Source organism: Stenella coeruleoalba (genome assembly GCF_951394435.1).
Source record: "Stenella coeruleoalba genome assembly, chromosome: 19".
Classification (NCBI taxonomy): Eukaryota; Metazoa; Chordata; class Mammalia; order Artiodactyla; family Delphinidae; genus Stenella; species Stenella coeruleoalba.
Window position 1 is genome coordinate 18,301,729 of NC_137165.1, and position 23,598 is coordinate 18,325,326.

General features: G+C 49.8%; 1 protein-coding gene across 2 annotated transcripts in view; it reads left to right on the forward strand.

Moving 5' to 3' along the window:
* RHBDL3 (rhomboid like 3) overlaps nucleotides 1-23,598 on the forward strand; it is a 43,730-nt gene that overhangs the window by 17,728 nt on the left and 2,404 nt on the right. For both annotated transcript variants that reach the window (XM_079904945.1, XM_079904944.1), the window contains 5 exons: nucleotides 2,308-2,532; nucleotides 5,715-5,863; nucleotides 8,087-8,199; nucleotides 13,717-13,817; nucleotides 22,574-22,634. In XM_079904945.1, the coding sequence (XP_079761071.1) occupies nucleotides 2,308-2,532; nucleotides 5,715-5,863; nucleotides 8,087-8,199; nucleotides 13,717-13,817; nucleotides 22,574-22,634 (649 nt within the window). The remainder of the gene's footprint in view (nucleotides 1-2,307; nucleotides 2,533-5,714; nucleotides 5,864-8,086; nucleotides 8,200-13,716; nucleotides 13,818-22,573; nucleotides 22,635-23,598) is intronic.

Here is a 23,598-nt window from a genome sequence, read left to right on the forward strand (position 1 = left end):
ATCCTTTGTGAGCCCTTTCCCACCCCAACCCAGGCAGAATGAACCAACCTTACCCAGAGCCCCTGCAGTGCTTTGCACAGGCCTGTCTTATAGCACAGACCACATTGCATTACAGCTGAGTGGCCAGGGTTGTCATGTATGGGTGTGCAGGTTGTGGACTGCACAAGGATGCCGGGCAGAGAGAGGAATGGGGGCTGAAATCTGGCCTGGGCTTTGTTCAGCAAGGCCTGGAATGGGTGCATCCGCCTGGAAGGAGAGGCTCCCTTATTTAATTGGCACAAAAGCTCCACATGAGGGCTTCCCTGGTGGCGCAGTGTTGAGAGTCCGCCTGCCGATGCAGGGGACACGGGTTCGTGCCCCGGTCCGGGAAGATCCCACATGCCGCGGAGCAGCTGGGCCCGTGAGCCCTGGCCACTGAGCCTGTGCGTCCGGAGCCTGTGCTCCGCAACGGGAGAGGCCACAACAGTGAGAAGCCCGCGTACCGCAAAAAAAAAAAAAAAGCACTCCACATGAGCCAGCATGGGCTCCAGAGTCAGGCAGATGTGGATTTGAATCCTGACTCTGTGGTTTACTAACTGTGGGTCCTTGAGGAAATTACTTACGCTCTCCAAGCTCTCATCCCCGTCTTTATAACGTGGGGATAATACTACGCACCAAATAATGAAGATGACATCCTCTTTTGCTGCCATTTATGCATCTGTCTCTCCTGTATGCTCCGTGAGGCCAGAGACCATGGCTGCTGCTGTGCCCGGCACAGTTCTAGGCACATCGGGGCACAGCTGAATGGTGAGTGTGTATGTGTGTACACACTGCTTCTCCTGTGTTTATGCTGAGCTCCTTCCCACCACGGGTCTTGCAGATGTATTGTTTGTGAGTATATGTGTGGTACACGCACATGTGCATGTACACATCCAGGGATTGGGGGAGAGGACGGCTACAAACTAACTTGATGACATGGTCTTATCTTGGGCTTGTAGTGATCATGGAGCCCCAAGTCCCATCCGCATTTACAGAACCGCCAGGCCACTAAGAACCAGACCCAAGCTTTGCAGGCGTGGGGGCGATGGGAATAGGGCATCGTTGGAAGGGGTTCATCCAGGAAGGCCTGCTGGATGGGGGAGGCTTAAGCCAGGTTTTTCAGGTGTGTGCCGAACCCAGGAGAGGGGATGGGGCACTGCAGATGGAGGCTTGTTCCACCTGGCCTGGTCTGAACCCAGATCCTCCCCAGCTCCCTGCCCCCTGACAGGGCTTCAAACCCATGTGCCTTGGTTGGGCTGGCTCACCTCCCCAGCCCTGTCTGGACTCCCGCCTTCAGTTTTAACCTGATGTCCCTGCTGTGCCCACAGTCCCGGGAATATATTGATAATCCCCACCCAGCAACCACAGAGCAGCCCCTGGTGGCACTGTGAGCTCTGGGGTTGGGAGAGGTGTGTCTTTAGGACATCTCCCCGTAGGAAGGGTCTAGAGTGTGGTCGTGGAGGGTGGGTGGGAGATAACAGAAGCCTTGGGAGGCTGGAAGTCAGTAGGACCACCTCTGATCTCTGGGGGTCAGGCTGACCGCTGGGTGAGGCAGCCAGGACTCTGCGTGGGGAGGGGCCAGTCCTGGGGCTCCCTGAGCATCACAGTTCCCTTGGAGGCACTCAGGGCTGATGATCTTCCACAAGCACAGCTTTGGGTTCTGGTTCCGGGGACCAAGGATGCTGACCCCTACTTATCCTTCAGTTCTCACTCATGCCACCTCCTTCAGGAAGCCCTCCCTGACTACCTTGGGACCGGGTTGGACTCTTTCCTGTGTGCTCCCGCAGCAGCCTTCACTCTGAACCGTTACTTATTGCTGGTTACTTATCTTTCTTGAGCACCACTGTATCCCCATGTCTGGCAACACCTGATGCTTAGTAGTTGCTCAGGAAATCGTGATGGATAATGGACAAGTGGGTGGAAGGGATATGAATACAGGCTCTGGAGCCCTACTGGGTTTGAACTTGATGGATTCCTAAAACTCTCTATGCTTTGGTCTCCCGTCTGGTGGAATGGGGATATTCATCGTCTTTATCTAGCAGGCAGACTAGTTGCATCAATGAGCCAAGCTGTGATGTGCTTAGAACAGCCCCTGACACATAAGAGCTCAGTGAATATTGCTTCTTGTTAACTATTACATTTAACTTCTTGTTAACTATTATTACAGAAGAAAGAGGAAGGTAGAATCAGGCCTGGTTGGTCTAAGGAATGTGCTGGCTGGGAAAACGGGATGGGGCTCCCCTGAGACTCCGGTTCTGACCCCCCTCCCCTGCCCTGTTTCCTGTGTAGATGAGCAACAAACGGTCCAACAGCTTCCGCCAGGCCATCTTGCAGGGCAACCGCAGGCTCTGCAGCAAGGCCCTGCTGGAGGAGAAGGGGCTGAACTTCTCCCAGCGACTGATCCGCCACGTGGCATACGAGACCCTGCCCCGGGAGATTGACCGGAAGTGGTACTACGACAGCTACACCTGCTGCCCACCGCCCTGGTTCATGATCACAGTAACGCTGCTGGAGGCAAGGACGAGGGTGGGGAAGGGACTGCCGGAGGGTCAAGAGGATATCTGAGATCTCGAGGGGAAGGGCAAGTCACTGCAAGTCAGGCCCTGTTACAGGGCACGCAAGTGTTGTTATAACCCCCCGGACCGTAGAGAGATTACAGAGATCATTACTTTAAGCAATACGCCCTGCAGCAAAATCCCCATGTGACCACCTCCATCAAAACCAACAGCAGCAAAAACAATGTCAGTAGTTCATTGATTCGGGGGATTTAGCCAGGCTAACTCATGAAGACACCTTCTTTTAGTTCCTCCTGGAGTGAGTAACGTGGACGAGTCATGTGCTCCCCTGGGACACCTGTAAAGTAGGAATAACCAGACCTGCCCTCCTTTTCCCACAGGACTCCCCTATTTAGAGCCAGAGAACGGCAGGTGGTGCTTTCTGAACACAAAAGCATTGCACAAATACATATGGGAGGGAGCCTATATGAACAGGTAGATGTGGGCTTCATGTATTTTGCAAGAACATTCTCCCCTTAGGAAATCATCCATACCTATTGTTATCCTAAAAGTCTCATGCTTATGCAGCAGAATCCAGAGTACCGCCTTCTGCATCAGCGCTCCTGTATGAGGAACTCTGAATGCGTTCTGCTCCTCAGCCCAAGAACCAGCGGGCCTCCCAACCCCAGCTCTTGAACTAACCAATGCTTGGCTTCCCTTGGGCGTTTAACAATCTCCATCGTTTCTCTTCCAGAACCAGGGGCCTACTTACCGCCCCTGCATATGTTCTTGTAAAGTTCCTGCTGAATCAAACTGCAGGATCATTAAGCTTCATGGCGTCCCTCTTCTTTTTTTCTAAGTCATAATATTTGGACTGCAGGCTAGAGCTCCTGTGTTGCTCTGGCTTCATCCAAGTACGTGTGGAAGTTGTGATTTTTCTGAGATATTCTTGGACTTGTTTTCCAAGCACTTACTGTGTTGGTCTACTTATTAACTTCTATTTGAGGACCAATAATAACAAGCTGTCTTGGAAGCTGTATTTGCTCCCAGGCCACCTGTACCCATGGTGTTAGGTGGACAGAATGGCTCCCAGAGAGCCCCGGGAGTCCAGCTGCTGGGAGGCCTGAGCCATTCCCAGGCTCAGCCCAGGAGGGCTTAACCACACACTAATTACAGCTGCCTTCCCTCAGTGCATGCCTGCTCCTCACGTACTTTATCGTTTTTAAACCTCACGATCACCGTGGAAGTGTAAGAATTAGTATCCCCATTTCCAGATGGGGAAACTGAGGACCAGTAAATTAAAATAATTTGCCCAAGGTCATCCAGAGGAGTCAGATCTTGTGTCCAGATTGGTTTCAGATTTTCAGAAACCTCGGCTGTGTAATCTCGAGCCACCAATCCAGAAGAAACTGGAAAATGATGAAATAACTGTTTCACAGACCTTATACTAAAGCCCAAGTTTTTTGTTTTACATACAGTTCTAGTAACCTGGTTTTCTGAGTCCATAACAGAGTGAACATGGTGGGAAGCTACTAGAAGGGGCCCCCTACCAACCAACAATAGGAAGTAAGAACCTTGTTGTAGTACCTGGTCAACACCATGCTGACACCCAGGCATTGCGGGAGAGGGCAAAAGAAAATGTAAAAGCAAACGTGAGTCGTAAAGAAACACAAGAATTTGGGACCATTTAGTATAGGAGCAAAACCCCTATCAGTTACTGGAGAAGACATCACTCCTATAGCCCAGATCAATACCTGAGACGTCCTTAAAATTAAGGGACGTGAATTTTGCATTCCAGAAAGAGTTCCAGGGAACTTCCCTGGTGGCGTGCTCCCAGTGAAGGGGGTCTGGGTTTTATCCCTCGTCAGGGAACTAGATCCCACATACATGCCGCAACTAAGAGTTCACATGCCACAGCTAAGGAGCTGGCAAGCCGCAACTAAGGAGCCCACCTGCTGCAACTAAGACCCAGCGCAACCAAATAAATAAATAATATTTAAAGAAAGAAAAAGAGTTCCAGGAAAAAACAGTTCAAATAAATACTCTCTTAGGGCTTAAACAAGTACACATCAGTCATCTTTAAAATTAACTTACGTGGGACTTACCCGGCGGTCCAGTGGTTAAAACTCCACGCTTCCACTGCAGGGGGCACAGGTTCAATCCCTGGACGGGGAAGTTCCGTATGACACACAGTGCAGCCAAAAAAAAAAAAGAACAATTATGTGAGGTGTTGGTGAGAATTCAAAGAAATTGAAACACTTGTGTACTGTTGGTGGGAATGGAAAATGGTACAGCCACTGTGGGAAACAGTATGGCAGTTCCTCAAAAAAATTAAACAGAATTACATGGTCCAGCAATTCCACTTCTGGATGTATACCCAAAAGAATTGAAAACAGGCGTTCAAAGAGATATTTGTACACCCATGTTCATAGCAGCATTGTTCACAATAGCTGAAAGGTGGAAGCAACCCAAGTGTCCGTTGACAGATGAATGGATAAACAAAATGTGGTAGATACATACAGAGGATTATTAGGAAGGAGATTCTGACATGTGTTACGACAGGGCTATACCTTGATGACGTTATGCTGAGTGAAATAAACCAATCACAAAAGACAAATACTGTATGATTCCACTTATATGCAGTCCCTGGAGTAGTCAAATTCATAGAATCAGAAAGCAGAATGGTGATTGCCAGGGGCTGGGAGGCAGGGTATGGGAATTAATGTTTAACGGGTACAGAGTTTCTTTCGGTTTTACGAGATGAAAAGAATACTGTAAATGGATGTTGGTGGTGGTTGCACATTATGAATGTATTTAATACCACTGAACGGTACACTTACAATGGTTAAGATGGTAAATTTTACCTTATGTGTACCTTACCACAGTTTTTTTTTTTTTTAATCAACTTACGTGGAATTGCCTCAGCCCCCAAGTGGGTATGTGAGTTATTATCTGAATTAAAGTTTAAAATGCTACAAACCCTTCCTGCTTAACACCGAGGAAATGTGGGCAGAGACCATTTTGTGAACATTTAACAAAATAATCGAACAGAAGTGGGGTAAGAGATGGTGCAGAGCTAGCTTGGCTCTGGTCGTAGGGATGTCCCTCCTTCCGTAGGGATTCCAAAGGTCAGCACAAGCGGGGTTCCCGGGCAGTTTCACACCTAGTAACAGGCTCTCTTCATTCTGTGCTCTCATCCAGGTTGCCTTTTTCCTCTATAATGGGGTGTCGCTGGACCAGTTTGTGCTGCAGGTAACCCATCCACGATACCTGAAGAACTCACTGGTTTACCATCCACAGCTCCGAGCACAGGCTTGGCGTTACCTGACCTACATCTTCATGCATGCGGGGTGAGTACACTCTATCTAGAGTCCCTGTGGGAAAATAACTGGTCCAGAGAGCCTGGATTGAAATATCTTTTTTATTTTTATCTACCTGGACACAGGATTTGAGGTGGCTTCTTGAAACTTATCTAATACCAAACTGTATGAGTAAATTATTAAGAGTGTATGGGAGGGGCTTCCCTGGTGGCGCAGTGGTTGGGAGTCCGCCTGCTGATTCAGGGGACACAGGTTTGAGCCCTAGTCTGCGAAGATCCCACATGCCACGGAGCAACTAAGCCCGTGCGCCACCACTACTGAGCCTGCTCTCTAGAGCCTGCGAGCTGCAACTCCTGAGCCTGTGTGCCACAACTACTGAATCCCGCGTGCCTAGAGGCTGTGCTCCTCAACCAGAGAAGCCACCTCAATGAGAAGCATATGCACCGCAATGAAGAGCAGCCCCCACTCGCTGCAACTAGAGAAAGCTTGTGCACAGCAACGGAGACCCAAGGCAGCCAAAAAATAAAGTAAATAAACTTATTTTAAAAAAAAGTGTATGGGAAAGGGAAAATAGAGAGAGGAAAATGCTAAAAAGCCAGCAGAGAGCTTTTTAGCATATACACAGCATGTGATGCTATGTACTTGCTGTAAGTGGGTTATAAATTTATTCTGAACCTCCTAGTGGCCAAAGCAAAGAGGGAAATGTGGTCTGCCACCAGGTTCATTGTCCATAAACCATGTGTGTGAGTGCCCCATAAGTGAAATAAAGGACAGATTTATTGAAAGGAGGTCTCGCAATATGGTGGCATGAGTCTTCCTGAGGAACTCTGGCAATACTTAAAGTTTCTGTTTGTAGAGCCGTGTGGCCTTTTTTGGGGCCTGGAGTGCAATCAGTTCTCAATGGTACCTCCTACCCCATGATAAGGACCAGGCGACCACCCAGGTCCAAGTCCCTTGAAGAGCATGGTCTTGGCTGGAGACTGTTTTTACATAGTAGAAGCATGGAGTTGGGAAATCGGAGTCCCCTGACACCAGACCTCTGCGGTGTCTTCTACAGACTCTTCTAGAGAAGTGATGGAAAAGCCCTGTGGGTGCCTGTCCCCGGGATTGCCAATGGGGAGAGGATTATCCCGGCCCCCATGGCTCTTTCCTTGGCAGAAAGACCCACAGTGGCCAAGAGGAAACTCCACTGTGAGCCTCCCTTCCTGCTGAGCCGCTAAAGGGGGCACAAGAGCCACCCCCTAACTGGCTGCACGTGCTGGGAAGGGTGCTTTGGCCTGAGGAGACTTCTGGATGGCTGTTGATGGATGTCTCCACTCTGAGCCTAAGCAGATGGATGCCTTGCCTGCTGTGTCCCAGCTTCAGCTTCACAGGCTGAGGAGCAGGGGCGGGGAGGCCCTTTATGCTTCAGTCTCCTCGTGAGCCAAGATCTGGACACCACAGGGACTGGAGGATAACTTGGATATACTAAGCTCTAACGGATATCTTTCATGCTTGCACTTGTTTGGAAAACATCTTTCTCTTACAAATACAATAGCGAGCCAGAGCGACTGAGTAGCCTGGATAATGGACCAGGTCCTGCACATCAGAGACCAGGGCCGTGGTCCCAGCCTGACCACTAACCAGCTGTGTGACTTTAAGTCACACAGCCTCAGCTTCTCTTGTGTCAACTGATGGAGTTGCTGGATCTTTTTTTTTTTTTTTTACATCTTTATTGGAGTATAATTGCTTTACAATGGTGTGTTAGTTTCTGCTTTATAACAAAGTGAATCAGTTATACATATACATATGTTCCCATATCTCTTCCCTCTTGCATCTCCCTCCCTCCCACCCTCCCTAGAGTTGCTGGATCTTGACCGTTGTTAGCCCCTCATTGGCAAGTGTAGACACTGCCAGTCACCCCCCAGCCCTGTACCTGTGTTCCTGTCCCAGCTGGCAGGGAGGGTGGAAGGAACACTCTAAAATGGTCTGTCTGCATTGTAATTCCTTCCCCTCCACCCCCTAGACTGTGAGCTCCTCAAAGGCAGCTATAGGGTCTTTTTTTTTTTTTTAATTTAATTTTGGCCATGCAGCGCAGCTTGTGGGATCACAGTTCCCCAACCAGGGATTGAACCCGGGCTACAGCAGTGAAAGCACTGAGTCCTAACCACTAGACCACTAGGTCTCCCAGCTATAGGGTCTTGTTCACTACTGGATCCCCAGCATCGTGGCATGCTAAATGAATGGATGAATGAATGTGATCTCTCTGTACAGGATAGAACACCTGGGACTCAACGTGGTGCTGCAGCTCCTGGTGGGGGTACCCCTGGAGATGGTGCACGGAGCAACCCGCATTGCGCTTGTCTATGTGGCTGGTGTCGTGGCAGGTAGGCAGGTGGGCCCCGTGTCCCCAGGGGTGAACCTCCCCAGGGCGGCTAGGAGACCCCATGAGGTCAAGCAAGCCCCAACTTCCGGAGGACCCTCACCATCCAGGCTCCTGACTACTAGGCTTGGCCTCCAGGCAGATCTCCCCACTTCCCTGGGGACACTGGAAAGGGACCTGCCACCCAGAGAGGGAGGCATGTGATGACAAAGGAGGGGAGAGCACAGGATTTGGAACAGGCAGACTGACCGGAGTTTCAGTCTTCACACTGCCGTGTTGCAGCTGTGTGAACTTGGGGACATGCCTTACCTTCTCTTGGCCCTGTTAAGCTTTAAGAGGGAACTGATGAGATCTGCCTGCCAGGCGTGAGGAGGGCAGAGTGAGGTGAAGGATGAAATAAACCGTGCAAGGGAGGTGAGATCCCTGTGGGGACATCCAAGGAGTGGGTGGAGCCAGGTACCTCCCCTGGCCAGGCCAGCACCTGCACCCTAAGGGGGATCTTGCCTCTGCCCGGGCTGGCCCTTGATTGACCCACGGCTGGCCGGAGAGAGTCTGGCCTAGGAGGTAGTGGGCACTCGTGCCAGCTGGAGGAGTCTGGGGCCCTGGCTGGCTCAGCGCACGTGGCAGGTGATGATAGTGATCATTGTGGGCTTGAGGGTAGTGGCCAGCCCCCTATCCCCCTCCCCAGTGGCAGGGGAGGTGCACTGGGATGAGGTGGGGAGAGCAGAGCAGATTTCTGCAGGAAAAGTCTGCACCAACTGGGCTTCTGAACAGAGGGATCTCCCTCGTGATGTTTCCACCTTTATCGCTGGCTTTTCTCTTTACAAGGTCTGCCGCCTCAGCTCTTCCCCCCTGACAGCTGTACCCAGGGGAGCTTTGTGTGTGCGTTTAAGTAAGATCTTAATCCTTTCTGAGTGGCATTGAAGTTGTCATCAGGAGAGCAGGGCAGCGTCAGCTTTGTAAACAGTGGTCAGGCAGGGACCCTGGAAGTAAGTGGAATGACTTCAGGAATCAAAGAGGGAAGGGTCCCACCACACACCCCCATCCCATGAGAGGCTGGTCTGCTAGTTCGTGAACCCTCAGCCTGGGAGATGGGCCCAGCGCTGTCTCCCTCACTCCTGTGCTGAGGTTAAAAACTTGGCCACCTTGGACAGCATTCACACCAGCTTCTCCCAGAATCCAGCACCTTCTGCATCCTTGAAAAAAGGTCTGATGAACATCTCTGTGTGCCAGACTTACTTAGCCACTGACACACCCCTGAGTGTCGACATCTGGGGATTTAGAGCCACATTTTCCATGCCGACATACTCAGAGACCCAGATGGTTAATGGCGAGGAACGGGAAAGATGCTCGTAACACTTGCAGTTGGTAGTTAATTAGATGGGAGTGCCAGTAACCTAGAAGACAGACATAGATTCAAGATGACTCAGGCCTCGCCCAAACCAGATGACACCCAGCGGGAAGACAGTGCAGGTATCGCTTCCCAGTGATGCCAGTGCAGAAGGAGATGGTGTAAAGGCAGACGGGGGCTTTCCAACTAAACCTGAGGGTGTGGGGCTGTATTGCAAAGCAAATTACATGTGCTGTTCTATCTGAGTCATTGATTCAGAGCAGAGGGCATTCTGGTCACCGCATATCAAATCGCTGATCTCCAGGATTGAGTTGATTGACCTGCCTGTACCCCTTCCTCCCTCTCTGCTCTGTGTGCATCCCTCCTCAGAGAAGGGGTCCTGTTCAGACAGCCAGACCCTGACCGGATAGCCAATACTTATCAGGTGCCTGTCCTGTGCAGGCTGTTTTTAATCCCCACAACTCCGTGAGGCGGGAACTGTTAACTCTCCATCTGTTACAGATACAGAAACCGAGACTTAGGGACGCTAAGTGACTTGCCTAAGAAGATACAGTCATAAGTGGTGGAGCTGGGCTCTAATCCAGGCTATCTGACCTCAAAGGCTGTGCTCTGACACTGTCGTAGTGTTACGAGAATTAAAAGGCAGGCCTTATCCTTTATGCACATAATTTGTCAGAAACCAAGGGAGGTCTTAATAGACATTGACCCCTGCTCTCTAATTCCTGCCCAATGAAAATATTCCAAATCCAAGGCCATCGCATTTTGTAACAATAATAACTAACCTCTGCTGAGCGTGTCTAGTAGTCCAGGTATGTGATAAATGGTTCACACGTATGTTATCTGCTCTTCTCATCACAACATTCCTATGAGGTAGGTGCTGACACCCCCATTTTATAGGCAGTTCAAAGAGGTAAAATGACTCTATTTGCTCAGCCAAGAAGCCCTAGAACTGGAGTGGAAACCCTTCCTCTGCCCGGTGCTTCTAGCCAATGCTTGAAGCCAACATGCATCTCACTTCCGGCTAATGATTACAGGGCTGAGTTTAAATACTTTAAGATCCAGTCTCTTCGCTGCTCTGCCCAGCTTTATGATAGATTATATAGATCAGAAGCGATGGATGCATCGCCAGAGCCTAGCACAGGGTTTGGTACATGGTAAGCAACCGATATTTGTAAGCTAAGTGAAAGAGTACATACATAAATAAAGTTGTACTGCTTAAAGGTAGATGTTCTGCCAATTTTTATTTGGATTTGTTTGGGGTTTTTTTAACGGCTAAGGGAGACGCTGGAGAACACCTGCTTTAAATTTTCCAGGCTAAAATTATCGCAGCTGTGCATTATGGCAAAGTCACCAATTCATCCCCGTGCTGGCATGGACCCAGGGTTTCGGGGGAAAATTCATAGCCCTGACTAGCACTGCTCCTTTGGTTTGCTGCTGTGTACAGGTGTGGCGTGTCACTCCGGCTTGCCTTTCTCTCCCCGTCCTCTGCCCCCATGACCTCCAGGAGTTCACACTGGCCTTTATTGAACTGTGATCCATTCCGTTCATCGGGAATCCTGCCTGGCCCTGGCTTTCTGTCCTGGGATGACCTGTCTTACATTATTGATATGCATACATACATTTATACTTGACTTCTCTTAGTCCCTATAGTCCAGGTCTAATCTGCAGTCACTTAAGGAAAGTCTTCCTTTTTTTTTTTTTGCGGTACGCGGGCTTCTCACTGTTGTGGCCTCTCCCATTGTGGAGCACAGGCTCCGGACGCGCATGGCTCAGCGGCCATGGCTCACAGGCCCAGCCGCTCCGCGGCATGTGGGATCTTCCCGGACCGGGGCACGGACCCGCGTCCCCTGCATCGGCAGGTGGACTCTCAACCACTGCGCCACCAGGGAAGCCCAAGGAAAGTCTTTCTATCACAAATGGAGGGCAGGTGGATCCAGATTGTCACCTTCCAGATTCTAGAACCAGGATCCGAACCTCAGAACCTGGACTTAGGCCTAGACTTGGATTATTGTATTTCTGATCTGGAAGGAACCCTTGAGATGCCCTCCAGTGGGTGGTAAACTTTACTCCCTAGGTCCCATCCCCATTCAGCCAGAGCATCTCTCTGCACCATGGGGTAGGGGTGTGAGTCAGGTTTCTTTGAAAACAGTGTCTCACTGTTCAAAAGTTAGAAAGCCTTAGACTAACCTCCTCATTTCACAGATGTGAAGACTGAAGCCCAAAGAATTCAGGAGCTGTGCCCAGGGTCACACAAGTAACCAGTCGCGCCCCCATCCCATAATCCTGCCACAATCCAGACTGACCTCTGGTCCTGGGGTCAGGACTCTCATCCATCCTTAGGGTGAGGGAAAGGTCAGTGCACGGAAGCTGGACCCTGGGGGCTTCCCTGCCGCCTCCCTGTCCTGGTGGATCCCAGCAGGGAGGCCGGGGGAGCAGAATCTGGCCCGGTTTGTGGGGACTCACGTGGAGGAGAGAGGCCAGCCCCGAGGAGGCTGGGGCTTCCTCTGTCCAGAGGGTAATTAATGGGCAGCCAGCCCTGTGCAGCCCTGCAGTGCAGCCTTTGCGGCCAGCCCTGCCGCCAGGGAGGGTGAGAGCGTGGGAATCCTTTGTCATGCAGATCCTGCTGCCTGCCCGTTGGCCAGCCTGGGATTTTTTTCTTTTTCTTTTTCCTGTTACATAGGGCTGACCCCATGGCTAGGCAGTTAAAAAAAAAAAAAGAAAGTTATCTGACAATAGATCAATACCTAATTAAAGCCAGAGGGAAAGCATGAAAGGGGAGAAGAAAGATTTATGGTTGCCCTGGGAGGGGAGAAGGACTTGGGTGTCCTTAGTTCATGATGGTTTGTATTTTCCTGAGAGATGACATTCCCCTTGAGACTAAGAATCTGTTGTGGGGATCTCTTCCTCCAAGGATCTCAGTGAGACAAGAAGCCTTGAGAGTGGTCTGGGGGTGACGGCAAGCCAGGGAGAAGGCACATGACGTTGCAGGGGCCTCTCCACGCCCAGGGTGTCAGGCACTCTGGTTCCCGGGCCGGGCCTTGCCTCCTGCTAAGTAGTGAACCCTCCACCCCTGTAGGGCCTGCAGAATTTGGCCTTCTGCCTGTCCCTCTTCTCTCCACCCAGGCAGCAGCTAATTGGCTCCTGAGCCTGCGGGCATTTTCCAGTGGTGATTTCTGCACACTCACCCAGGCCAGCCACCTCTCATCCTCTGAGCCCTGGGTTCTAACTCCCAGTTATTTTTAGTCTCCTGTGTCCTTCCCTGAAAGCCAAAGCATTGATCACACTTAAATGAGACCAGAACAACACATTTCCCATCTTCTTCTCTGCCCAGCTTCCCTCCCAGGATGAAAGTTTATCATGCCCCAGACCAAGAGTCTCTACCATTCCTTTCCCCCAGAGGGTATGACATCATCTTTCTCTCTTCCCCGGGACTTCTCAAGGACGTTTTTCCTCCAAAGAAGCCCCGCTCTGGAGATCCTGTTGGCCTGTTGTCATTTCACTTGGTTGGAGGTGATGCTAGGCAGGTTTTTGGATGCTGTTGAGGAGACCGAGGGTAGAGGGTGGAGGTTGACCTCTGACCCATTTTGGGGAGTGGCTGCTAGAGAGGCCGAGAGCACACGGGCTTTGTGTCAGGCAGACCTGGACTCATATCCTGGCTCCAGCCCTTCCTACCAGGTGACTCTGGGCTCAGCCTCATCTCTGCAGTGAGGCTACTAGTGCCTGCCTCAGAGGGTGGGCTTGAGGGTCAAAGGGAAGGATGTCTGTAAAATGCTTGGCTGGTGTCTGACACACAGTGCCCCATAAGAGGTGGCTGTTTCTGCAAGAACTACTGCTACTATTTTTGTCGTTGCTCAGAACCCTGAGATAGCACAAGGGGAGGCTGGATTGCCAGGCAAGATGATCTGGGTGGCAGAGTTCTACTTTGGGCAAGTCACTTCTCTCCTTGAGACTTTGCTTCCCAGCTGTAAAAGGAGAAGTTTGAACCAAGTGGTTCTTTCAGCCATAAATGAATCTTCTAGGAAGCTCCGAGGTGACATGCGATCAAGGGAGGAAGAGAGCGAGCCTCTTGCTCTGGGGTCTCAGCCCCGAGGCTGCAGCATCCGAGGGCCGGGGACTGGGGTGGGGAGCCGACTCCAGCATCCTTGAGTTCTCCATCTCTCTCTGTACCAGGGTCCTTGGCGGTGTCTGTGGCCGACATGACCGCACCAGTGGTGGGCTCCTCTGGAGGGGTGTATGCGCTTGTCTCTGCCCATCTGGCCAACATCGTGATGGTGAGCACCCCCTGTCCCAGCAGCCCTCTCTTGGCCTCCCCTCTGCTGTCACTGGGCCTGGCGTTAATCTGTTGGAGCTGGGTTTTAGATCCTCCTTCACGCTCCAGCCCGGGCTTGGCAAGCACCAGGTGGCCTTGGCCAGTAGCTGAGTTTAAGGACACTCCTCGCCCTCTGCTGGGATACTTCCAGTGGGACCCTTCCATATGATTCATATTTTCTCCAGCCATGGCTTTGCCCATCTTCCTATTCCAACTGTTCGCTACTCAGTGACTTTAAAAAGTTTAAATCCTTGACCACTAGCATGCGTTGTAATTGTAACTTGTTGTTTGTCATTGGCTGTTAAAAGTAAGGGGATCTTAGGGACTTCCCTGGTGGTGCAGTGGTTAAGAATCCGCTTGCCAATGCAGGGGACACGGGTTTGAGCCCGGGTCTGGGAAGATCCCACAGGCCGCAGAGCAACTAAGCCCGTGTGCCACAACTACTGAGCCTGCGCTCTAGAGCCCGTGAGCCACAACTACTGAGCCTGCATGCCACAACTACTGAAGCCTGTGCGCCGAGAGCCCATGCTCCACAACAAGAGAAGCCACAGCAATGAGAAGCCCGCGCACCGCCACGAAGAGTAGCCCCCGCTCACCACAACTAGAGAAAGCCCGCTTGCAGCAACAAAGACCCAACACAGCCAAAAATTAAAAAAAAAAAAGTAAAGGGATCTTAGAGATGATCTCATCAAAAGTCCCAAACAGGAAAGAAGGCTCTGAGAGGTTAAGTGATTTGTCCAAAGCCACAATCAAATCTGTGGCAAAATGGGGACTTGAACCCACATCTCCTGGCAGTCATTCTAGTGTCGCTCTCCTCCACCAGCCCTTCAAAGCGACTGGACGCCGTCATTCCATTTCTCATGCTCTTCCTTGCCTTTTCCCGAAAAGCAATCTAGTGTAACTCGCTAAGAGCAGGAGCTGTTATTCCTCCTAGATCTGAATCCCAGCTACCCACTTCCTAAAGAGTGACCTTGGGCAAATGAGTTTACTACTTTGTGCCTCAGTGTCTACATCTGTGAAATGGGACGAGATGGGATCAATGACATAAAGTGAAAATAGCCACTCAGTATAAGTGTGAACTTAATTCCTGACTCCCCACAGAAGAGGCCGGGGTAGACTCAGAATAGAGACAGGATCTTCAAGGCGAGCAATTGGAAGCCACCTGGTAGTCTCAGAGGAGGTCAAGACGGCTTCCTTGTTTTAGAAGCAGTCTGAAGTTTGGAGGCTGAAAGAGGAGTCACTGGCAGTGCTTGGCTCACCCTGTCCGATGCCCCCACTTGCCCAGGAGCCTCCAGGCAGAGCCCAGATCTTACTCATCTTTTCCCCAGTGCCTGGAGTAGGGCTGGACACATGGCAGAGGGTGCCCACTAAATTGGGGGGAAGGAGGGAGAGAAGGGCCGGAGGGAGGGCAGGAGGGACTGTCAGGAAAGGAGTAGCTTCTCTTTGGGGTCTTCTTGCTCTCGCCTCTCTCCTCCATCACTGTCGTCACCCACGTGGCAGATGTGTGAATGCTCAGCGACGGCAGTTTATGGAGGTCTTGGAAACACGAGTCGTAACCACTGGACCTCCAGGGAAGTCCCACCCCCATTTCTTCATTATTATGGCCACTGTCACCTAGCCTGCTCCTCAGCACCGTCCCCTTTCTTTGCACCAAAGTTCCCTTTGTACACTGAGAGAGAAAGAGAGCTACAGCAGGGGCGGGTGGGTGTGTGACAGTGTGTTTACACACGACGTGCTTGGCTCGGTCTGCTAAACACCTGGGAGCCCAGGGCCGCCTCACATGGCTCTTTAAATGGGTCATTCTGTATCAGTGCCACAGCTTTCCCCAGATACAGCTTTTCCTCTGGATTCTGCTTCTGCCACTCCCCCCTCCCCCTGCCCCAATTCCTTTCTGCAGGGGGAGGAAAGGCCACCCTCCCCTTCCCCTTCCCCCCAAGGTGCATCTGTGTATGAAGGGGATGAGCCAGCACAACTAAGAAAGAAGAGGCAAACAGGCAAACAGAGGCACCCCTTCCCACCGCCTGGGAAGCAGCCCCGATGCCCTAGAAGTTCCTGTGGTGAGGGCAGACCACCTCTAGGACCCGGACCGAGGGCTGGGGCATGCGGTTGAGGAGGGGGGTGTGAGAGCAGTTTTCTTCCAGTTTATGTTTCTTTCTGCAAGTAGCCTGTGGCTGTGCAGATGAGCTGTCCCACCCAAGAGCCCAGCGGTCTTACAGAAGGACGTGGCTTTCCCTGACCAACGGGGAGCTTTGGGGTCCCCTGGAGTGTGACATAAGGTAGCCTTTCCCTTAGAAAGTTGTGTGGTGCTTATTGGACAGTGAAAAACACTCACTTCCTCCTTAGGTCAGTTTCCTTTCATCAAGAGGCTGCCTTTACCCAAGCTAGCTCAGTGCCCAGCAATTCAGAGACACATTAGGACACACCATGTGAAATTGCCATTTCTGTGGGTCAGAAGCATTGAAGCATCGGCAATTTCATGTGGTTCAGCCTAATAGATAGACTATCGATTTGTTTTTTCCCAGAATGTTAGCAAATGTATGGGGAGAGTTCTTTTTTTTTTAATTTTTATTTTATATTGGAGTATAGTTGATTTACAGTGTTGTATTCGTTTCAGGAGTACAGCAGGGACTTCCCTGGCTGTCCAGTGGTTAAGACTCTGCACTTCCACTGCAGGGGCCAGGGGTTCGATCCCTGCTCGGGAAACGAAGATCCCACATTCCACTCGGCCAAAACAAAAAAAAGAGTATATAGCAAAGTGACTTAGTTATACATATACATATATCTATTCTTTTTCAGTTTCTTTTCCCATATAGGTTATTACAAAATATTGAGTAGAGTTCCCTGTGCTATACAGTAGGTCCTTGTTCGTTATCTATTTTATATATAGTAGTGTGTATATGTTTAGACTATTGATTTTTTTTTTTTTTTTTGCGGTACGCTGGCCTCTCACTGCCGCGGCCTCCCCCACTGTGGAGCACAGGCTCCGGACGTGCAGGCTCAGCGGCCATGGCTCACGGGCCCAGCCGCTCTGCGGCAGGTGGGATCTTCCCAGACCGGGGCACGAACCCGCGTCCCCTGCATCGGCAGGCGGACTCTCAGCCACTGCGCCACCAGGGAAGCCCTAGACTATTGATTTTTAATTCCAAAATGAAGACTTGTCTGTGTGTCCCAATAAAGCACCTCATCAGAACAAAAAGGAAAAAGAACATGCACTTGACATCCAGGAAATCTGGATTTGAGGACTGGTATCACCATTTTGATAGCTGTGAGTCCCTTAACTTCTCAGGGACTCTGTTCTGTCATCTGTAATCCCTTCTTCACAAGGTAGTTGTGAGAAAGACATGAAAAAATTGGATGTGAAAATGTTTTTCATGTGACAAATCACCAGACAGCTGGGAGACCCTGTATGTATATGTGTGTATTTATATATATATATATATATATATATATTTTTTTTTTTGGCGGTATGCGGGCCTCTCACTTTTGTGGTCTCTCCTGTTGCGGAGCACAGGCTCTGGACGCGCAGGCTTAGTGGCCATGGTTCACGGGCCCCGCCACTCTGCGGCATGTGGGATCTTCCCGGACCGGGGCACGAACCCGTGTCCCCTGCATCGGCAGGCGGACTCTCAACCACTGCGCCACCAGGGAAAGCCATATATATATATATATATATATTTTTTTTTTTTTTTTTTTTTTTTTTTTTGCGTTATGTGGGCCTCTCACTGTCGTGGCCTCTCTCGTTGCGGAGCACAGGCTCCGGACGTGCTGGCTCAGCGGCCATGGCTTATGGACCTAGCTGCTCCGCGGCATGTGGGATCTTCCCGGACCAGGGCACGAACCCGCGTCCCCTGCATCGGCAGGTGGACTCTCAACCACTGCGCCACCAGGGAAGCCCTATATATTTTTATACATATAATTCTTTATCTTTATAAATTCCACCTGATACCTGTACAGAGAATAAACTGAAAATGTGTCCTTTATGCTTCAGATACATAACAGAAAAATGTTGAACACTTCTGTTCTCAGGACTCTGTTTAAGGGAGAGATTCTGCCTTAAATTAAAGTATGTCTTATTTTTCATAAAAGACACTCTGAGTTTCAAAACGCTTGTTTACATCAAGGGAATAAATCTAAAAAATATTTCAGCAAATGATCTGGATGGCATTAAAGACCTGTAATCAAGACTTCTTATTTTAAATTCTAGCAGTATAAAGGCACACATAATTGAATAATTTATTAATTGCCTTTTGCTGGGGCCCATAGGACAGAGTTTCATTTTTATTTATTTTTAATTTTTAAAAATTTATTTATTTTATTTTATTATTTATTTTTGGCTGCATTGGGTCTTTGTTGCTGCGCGTGGGCTTTCTCTAGTTGCGGCGAGTGGGGGCTACTCTTCGTTGTGGTGCGCAGGCTTCTCATTGTGGTGGCTTCTTTTGTTGTGGAGCATGGGCTCTAGGCTCGTGGGCTTCAGTAGTTGTGGCACACGGGCTCAGTAGTTGTGGCTCGCAGACTCTAAAGTGCAGGCTCAGTAGTTGTAGCGCACGGGCTTAGTTGCTCCGTGGCATGTGGGATCTTCCCAGACCAGGGCTCAAACCCGTGTCCCCTGCATTGGCAGGCGGATTCTTAACCACTGCGCCACCAGGGTAGCCCTCATTTTTAAATATACAAGATATTTTCTTTAACTTTGCCCCATATGATAGATGTTTTTCTAAAACATTTGAGATCTAAATTTTTGCAAATGGAACCATACTGTCAAAGCACAAGGAAAGGTTGTTGTCTAAAAGTCACAGAAGATTTCTGTTATAAGGTTCATTTTATTAAGTAAAAATCCTTCTGTAGGATTTTTACTTAATAAAATGTAATTTTATGTGTCGTGCTTTCTTTTTTATCTGTGTCACGCTTTCCTTGTTTCCTGTGTTGGGTTTTCTTGAAGTGATTTGACAAGAAATTGTTTCCACTGGGGTTATGTAAAGCCGTCTGGGAACAGAACCTCTCCTGGGTTTCAGCCTCTGAGCTCTTGACTGACTGGGTGAGCAAGATGCCTAGGGGACTGGTTACTGCCTTGTTTGTCGTTGGTGAGTTACCGTCTCACCCTGTGAGGCTCTGGTAGAGAATGAAATTAAAGGACCTGAAAAAAGTTTATATTCCCCAGGGGCCTGCAGGCTTTTCAACATTTATAGCAGCAGCAGTGCTGGCTCTGTGTGAGATTTTTTTCCTTCTCTCCTGTTGTTTCACTGTGCTTATTTTATTGGAGGGAATAATGGGGAGGAGGGGGGGAGATGAGGCAGCTGGTGGAAAGGAGTGACTTTCTAGTTTAACCCCTCAGCTGCTGGGAGGCTGCTCATTTACTGATGTTTGCTCAGCTCTGGGGGCAGCCAGCATGGACAGACAGAATGTGACCCTGCCTTGGAAGTGTGGGCGGACAGAACCCTGGACTGGGAACCCTGTCAAGCTCGACATTAACCCACTGTGACCTTGCACTTGGCCTCCTGGGCCCTCAAGTGCAGATCAGAGGTGGGATGACCAGATCAGCTTGGCAAACTTCAGAGCCTTCCAGGGCTCGGCAGGTATGGTAGATGAAGCTGGTCCTGGGAGCCATGTTGCAAAACTGGAGCTCCCCGGCCTCCTCCAAGGTCATTGAGAGTCTGAAGCTTCTTTTAAAAAAATTATTTTATTTTTATACAATTTTTAAAGGTTACTTTCCATTTACAGTTATAACAAAATATCGGCTATATTATACAGTACATCCTAGAGCCTGTCTTACCCCCTAATAGTTTGTACCTTCCACTCCCCCATCCCTATATTTCCCCTCCCCCCTCACTGGTAACCACTCATTTGTCCTCTGTGTTATATTCACTAGTTTGTTGAATTTTTTTAGATTCCACATGTAGGTGATATCGTACAGTATTTGTCTTTCTCTGTCTGACTTAGCAGAGATTCTGAAGTTTTGAAGCCGCTCTGCAGGGCAAACTCACCATCTTTGCCCCAGGTCCAGATCCTATCAGGCACTTAGATGACTCTTACCACGTGCCAGACAGTGTTCTTCTTTACACATATTAATTCATTTCACCTTCGCAACAAGCCATGAGGTGGGTAATGAGTTAGGTACTGTTGTTATCTCAGATTTATAAACGAGGACACTAGAAAGAAGGAATTCTGAGCCCCCACACCAGTGGTCTTGCCAGACCCAAAATGCAGACAGTGCTTTTTTAGACAGATCCCAGATAGGGCCCAGAGGGACCTGGACCTCAGCTGAAGGAGAGAGCGGCCAATACATTCTAGACTTAACTCTGCCCGATACTGTCACTCAGAACACAGTGAAAGAGACTTCAGGTAAAATATTCAGAGTTTTTTTTTTTTTTTGGTACGCGGGCCTCTCACTGTTGTGGCCTCTCCCGTTGCGGAGCACAGGCTCCGGACGCGCAGGCTCAGCGGCCATGGCTCACGGGCCCAGCCGCTCCGCGGCACGTGGGGTCTTCCCGGACCAGGGCACGAACCCGTGTCCCCTGCATCGGCAGGCGGACTCCCAACCACTGCGCCACCAGGGAAGCCCCTTCAGAGGGTTTTTATGAGGAAAAGGGATCTTAGAAATGTTCTATATCCATAGGAATCGCCATCTGTCCACAGAACTCTTTCTATTTTGCAAAACAAAAACTCTGTACCCATTTAACAACTTCCATTCCTCCCTCCCCCCGCTCCTGGAAACCCCTATTCTACTTTCTGTCTCCATGAATTTGACTACCTCTGTAGTCTGTACCTCGTACAAGTGGAATCAAACACTATTTGTCTTTTCGTGAGTGGCTTATTTCACTTAGCGTAATGTCTTCAAGTTTCATTCAAGTTGTAGCGTGTGTCTTAATTTCCTTCCTTTTGAAGGCTGAGTACTATTCCATTGTGTGGATACACCACCTTCTGTTTCTATATTCATCCGTCCATGGACACTTGGCTGGCTTCCACTTTTTTGGCTGTTGTGAATAACACTGCTGTGAACACGGGTGTCACATTTAAGGGAGAATGACAACCCATGGGTGGACCTCACAGGGAGACAAAGCCTGCCTGGACAATAGCAGGAAGAACTTTTCAGTGAGTGGAGCCCCTTCACGGGGCTGCTTCAGGAGGTGATGAGTTCCCGGTCACAGGGGCTGGAGGACCATTTTGTCAGCTTCTTGGCAGGGGTGTCCCTTTGGGTGGAGATGGCCCATCAGGTGACTCCCAAGGACCCTCCCATCCTTGGGCTTCATCTTGGAGAGGAGCTGAGGGGCCACCGACCTTCGGCCAAATGAACTAGCTTGGGTTAGGTGGCCAGATCCGGTGGAGGGCACCAACTCCCGTTTTGTTGCCTGTCTCCCAGCGAGGGTCCCCTGGGGGCAGATGCCAGCAGGTGACAGCGTTGTCCTGCCGTCTGCTCCTTTAGCACAGAACATGTCAGCAAGCAGAGATTCGACTCCCCCACCTAAAGAGGGGCCGTGTGTCACTCACCTCGCTTTTTGTGAGGTTCAGGTCATTGAGGAATAATAGGGAATAACAGGGAGGCAAAGGGCAAGAAGCCGAATGTGGCAGGATTTCTCTGTCTTTTGGCGGCTTCCCGGCATCCTGCTTGGTCCAGTGAAGCTTCCATAGACATTATCGTACATGCCAGTGTTCAGGGCCTCTGTCAAGTTTCACGCATGGGTCCCCCAATGTCAAAGGAGTTCAAGACATGCCCCTGAGCTGGGCCTGGGCCAGGCATTAGAAGCAGGGGAGGTGGGTGGGAGGGAGCACAAGCCCTCGCTGTCCCCACTTGCCTCCTACCCTAGGACTGATGTGTTCCAGGAAGATTCCAGGCTCGTTTCTGCTTCTGGGTAAATGGAATCGAGCTTTGAAAGCGCTGCAGGAGTGCCCCTCAAAGGAGCCCTGTGGCGCAGTCTTTTGTAAATTGAACAGTCCTTTTGTAAAGTGAGTAATTGTACTCTGATTATCTGCTTTGGAGGTTCAGAGTTTCAGAGCTTCTCAGGGGAAAGAGGGATTTGTCTGAAGGCCATCTGGCCCACCCCATTTCCAATGCCTGATTCTCCTGAGCATCCCCTCTGAGTGATGTGAAGCCCCCGTTGAACCCCTCGATGATGGGAAACTCACCATCCCATGGATCACTTCATCTTTGTTTGGACAGCTCAGCTTATTAGAAATGAAAGCTTATCCTGAGCTTAAAAAAAAAAATCTCTGAAGTTTTCATCCATTGAGTCTTCCGCTTACAGGTTACACTGAATATGCCCTTTCTTGCGTTGACTCGCTTCATACTTGACGGCAATGAACTTGACCCCTGAGTCGTCTCCTCCTTCGTTCCTCAGATGGAGGATTTTGAGTTCTTTTATCATCCTGATGGCTCTGCTTTAACTTGGTTTGCTTTGCTGTCCTGCATCCCCTTGCAACCGTGGGACCCAGCAGTTGAGGCAACCGTCAAGACATCTGTGTGAGGGAAACAAGGACTGTCATCTCCCAGGATCTAGATTCTCTTCCTCTGTTCGTGCAGCTTGAGAGCTTTTATGACGCTAATAAACTTACCATTGCCTGAAATCTCAAAGCCATGCTGGTGTGATCTGGGACAAAACCACAACCGGCTCATTCAGGATTTAATGAAGATGATTTTTTTAAATGTCAGATTTTCCTAAGCGGGTTACCTCTGCAGAGGAGTGGTCTGATCTGGAACTAATGGAACTCTCTCTCCTTTTTCCCTAGAACTGGTCAGGCATGAAGTGTCAATTCAAGCTGCTTCGGATGGCTGTGGCCTTGATCTGTAGTAAGTTCTGACGGGGCAGGCTGGGGGAGGGGAGCCCTGTACTGGGCCTGGGGGATGTAGAGATGGCACGGCCCGTGCCCTTCTGGGACTCGTGGTCAAAAAGAAAAGGGAGACGTGTCCACAATGTGCAACACAGTGGGGATGTTACGAGAGGGTCTGGCCTACGATGCTGCTACCTAACCTTTCTTCAACTTTTCACTGATGTATAATCTGCAAACGGGAAAGGGCATGCAGGATTAGTGTCCAGTTCAATGGTCAGATCAAGAAGAATAACCTTTTTTGGCTTTTATTTCTTTTTATTTCAAAAAAATTTCTGGTTTTAGTATTTTTATTTGAAAAAATGTTTTTCCTTCCAGCTTTATTGAGATATAATTGACGTACAGCCCTGTGTAAGTTTCAGGTGTACAGCGTGATGATTTGACTTACATGTATCATGAAATGATTAGTACAGTCAGTTTAGCGAACATCCGTCATCTCATACAGATAAAGAATTAAAGAAATGGAAAAAAATATTTTTTCCTTGTGAGAGAAATCACTTCTTAACCTTTTGGGTCATGGAGTTGATCCTTTGAGATCTCCTTGGAAGCTCAGGATTCCTTTCCAGAAAAGTGCCGGTATGCACGCGCATACGCGCGCACGCGCACACACACACACACACACACACACACACACACACACATACACACACTCTAAAACTCGCAGTTCAGCAGGTTCACAAACTGTAGCTAATCCATGAACCCCCGTGAGCAGGTGCCATGGGGGCCTTAGTTGGGAGAAGTCAGTCTACCTGCATTTTGAGTGTGAAAGACAGGCAGGTGTTTGCCAGATAGACAGGATGCAAGAGGACACTTCAGGTGCAGCAGGAACAAAGACACGGGTGGGTGAAGGGTCATGGCTGGCAAGTCAGTTAACAAAACTGCCCCAGGAGGTTCAGGACTGTGTGTGATTATGTAAGAGGTCATTG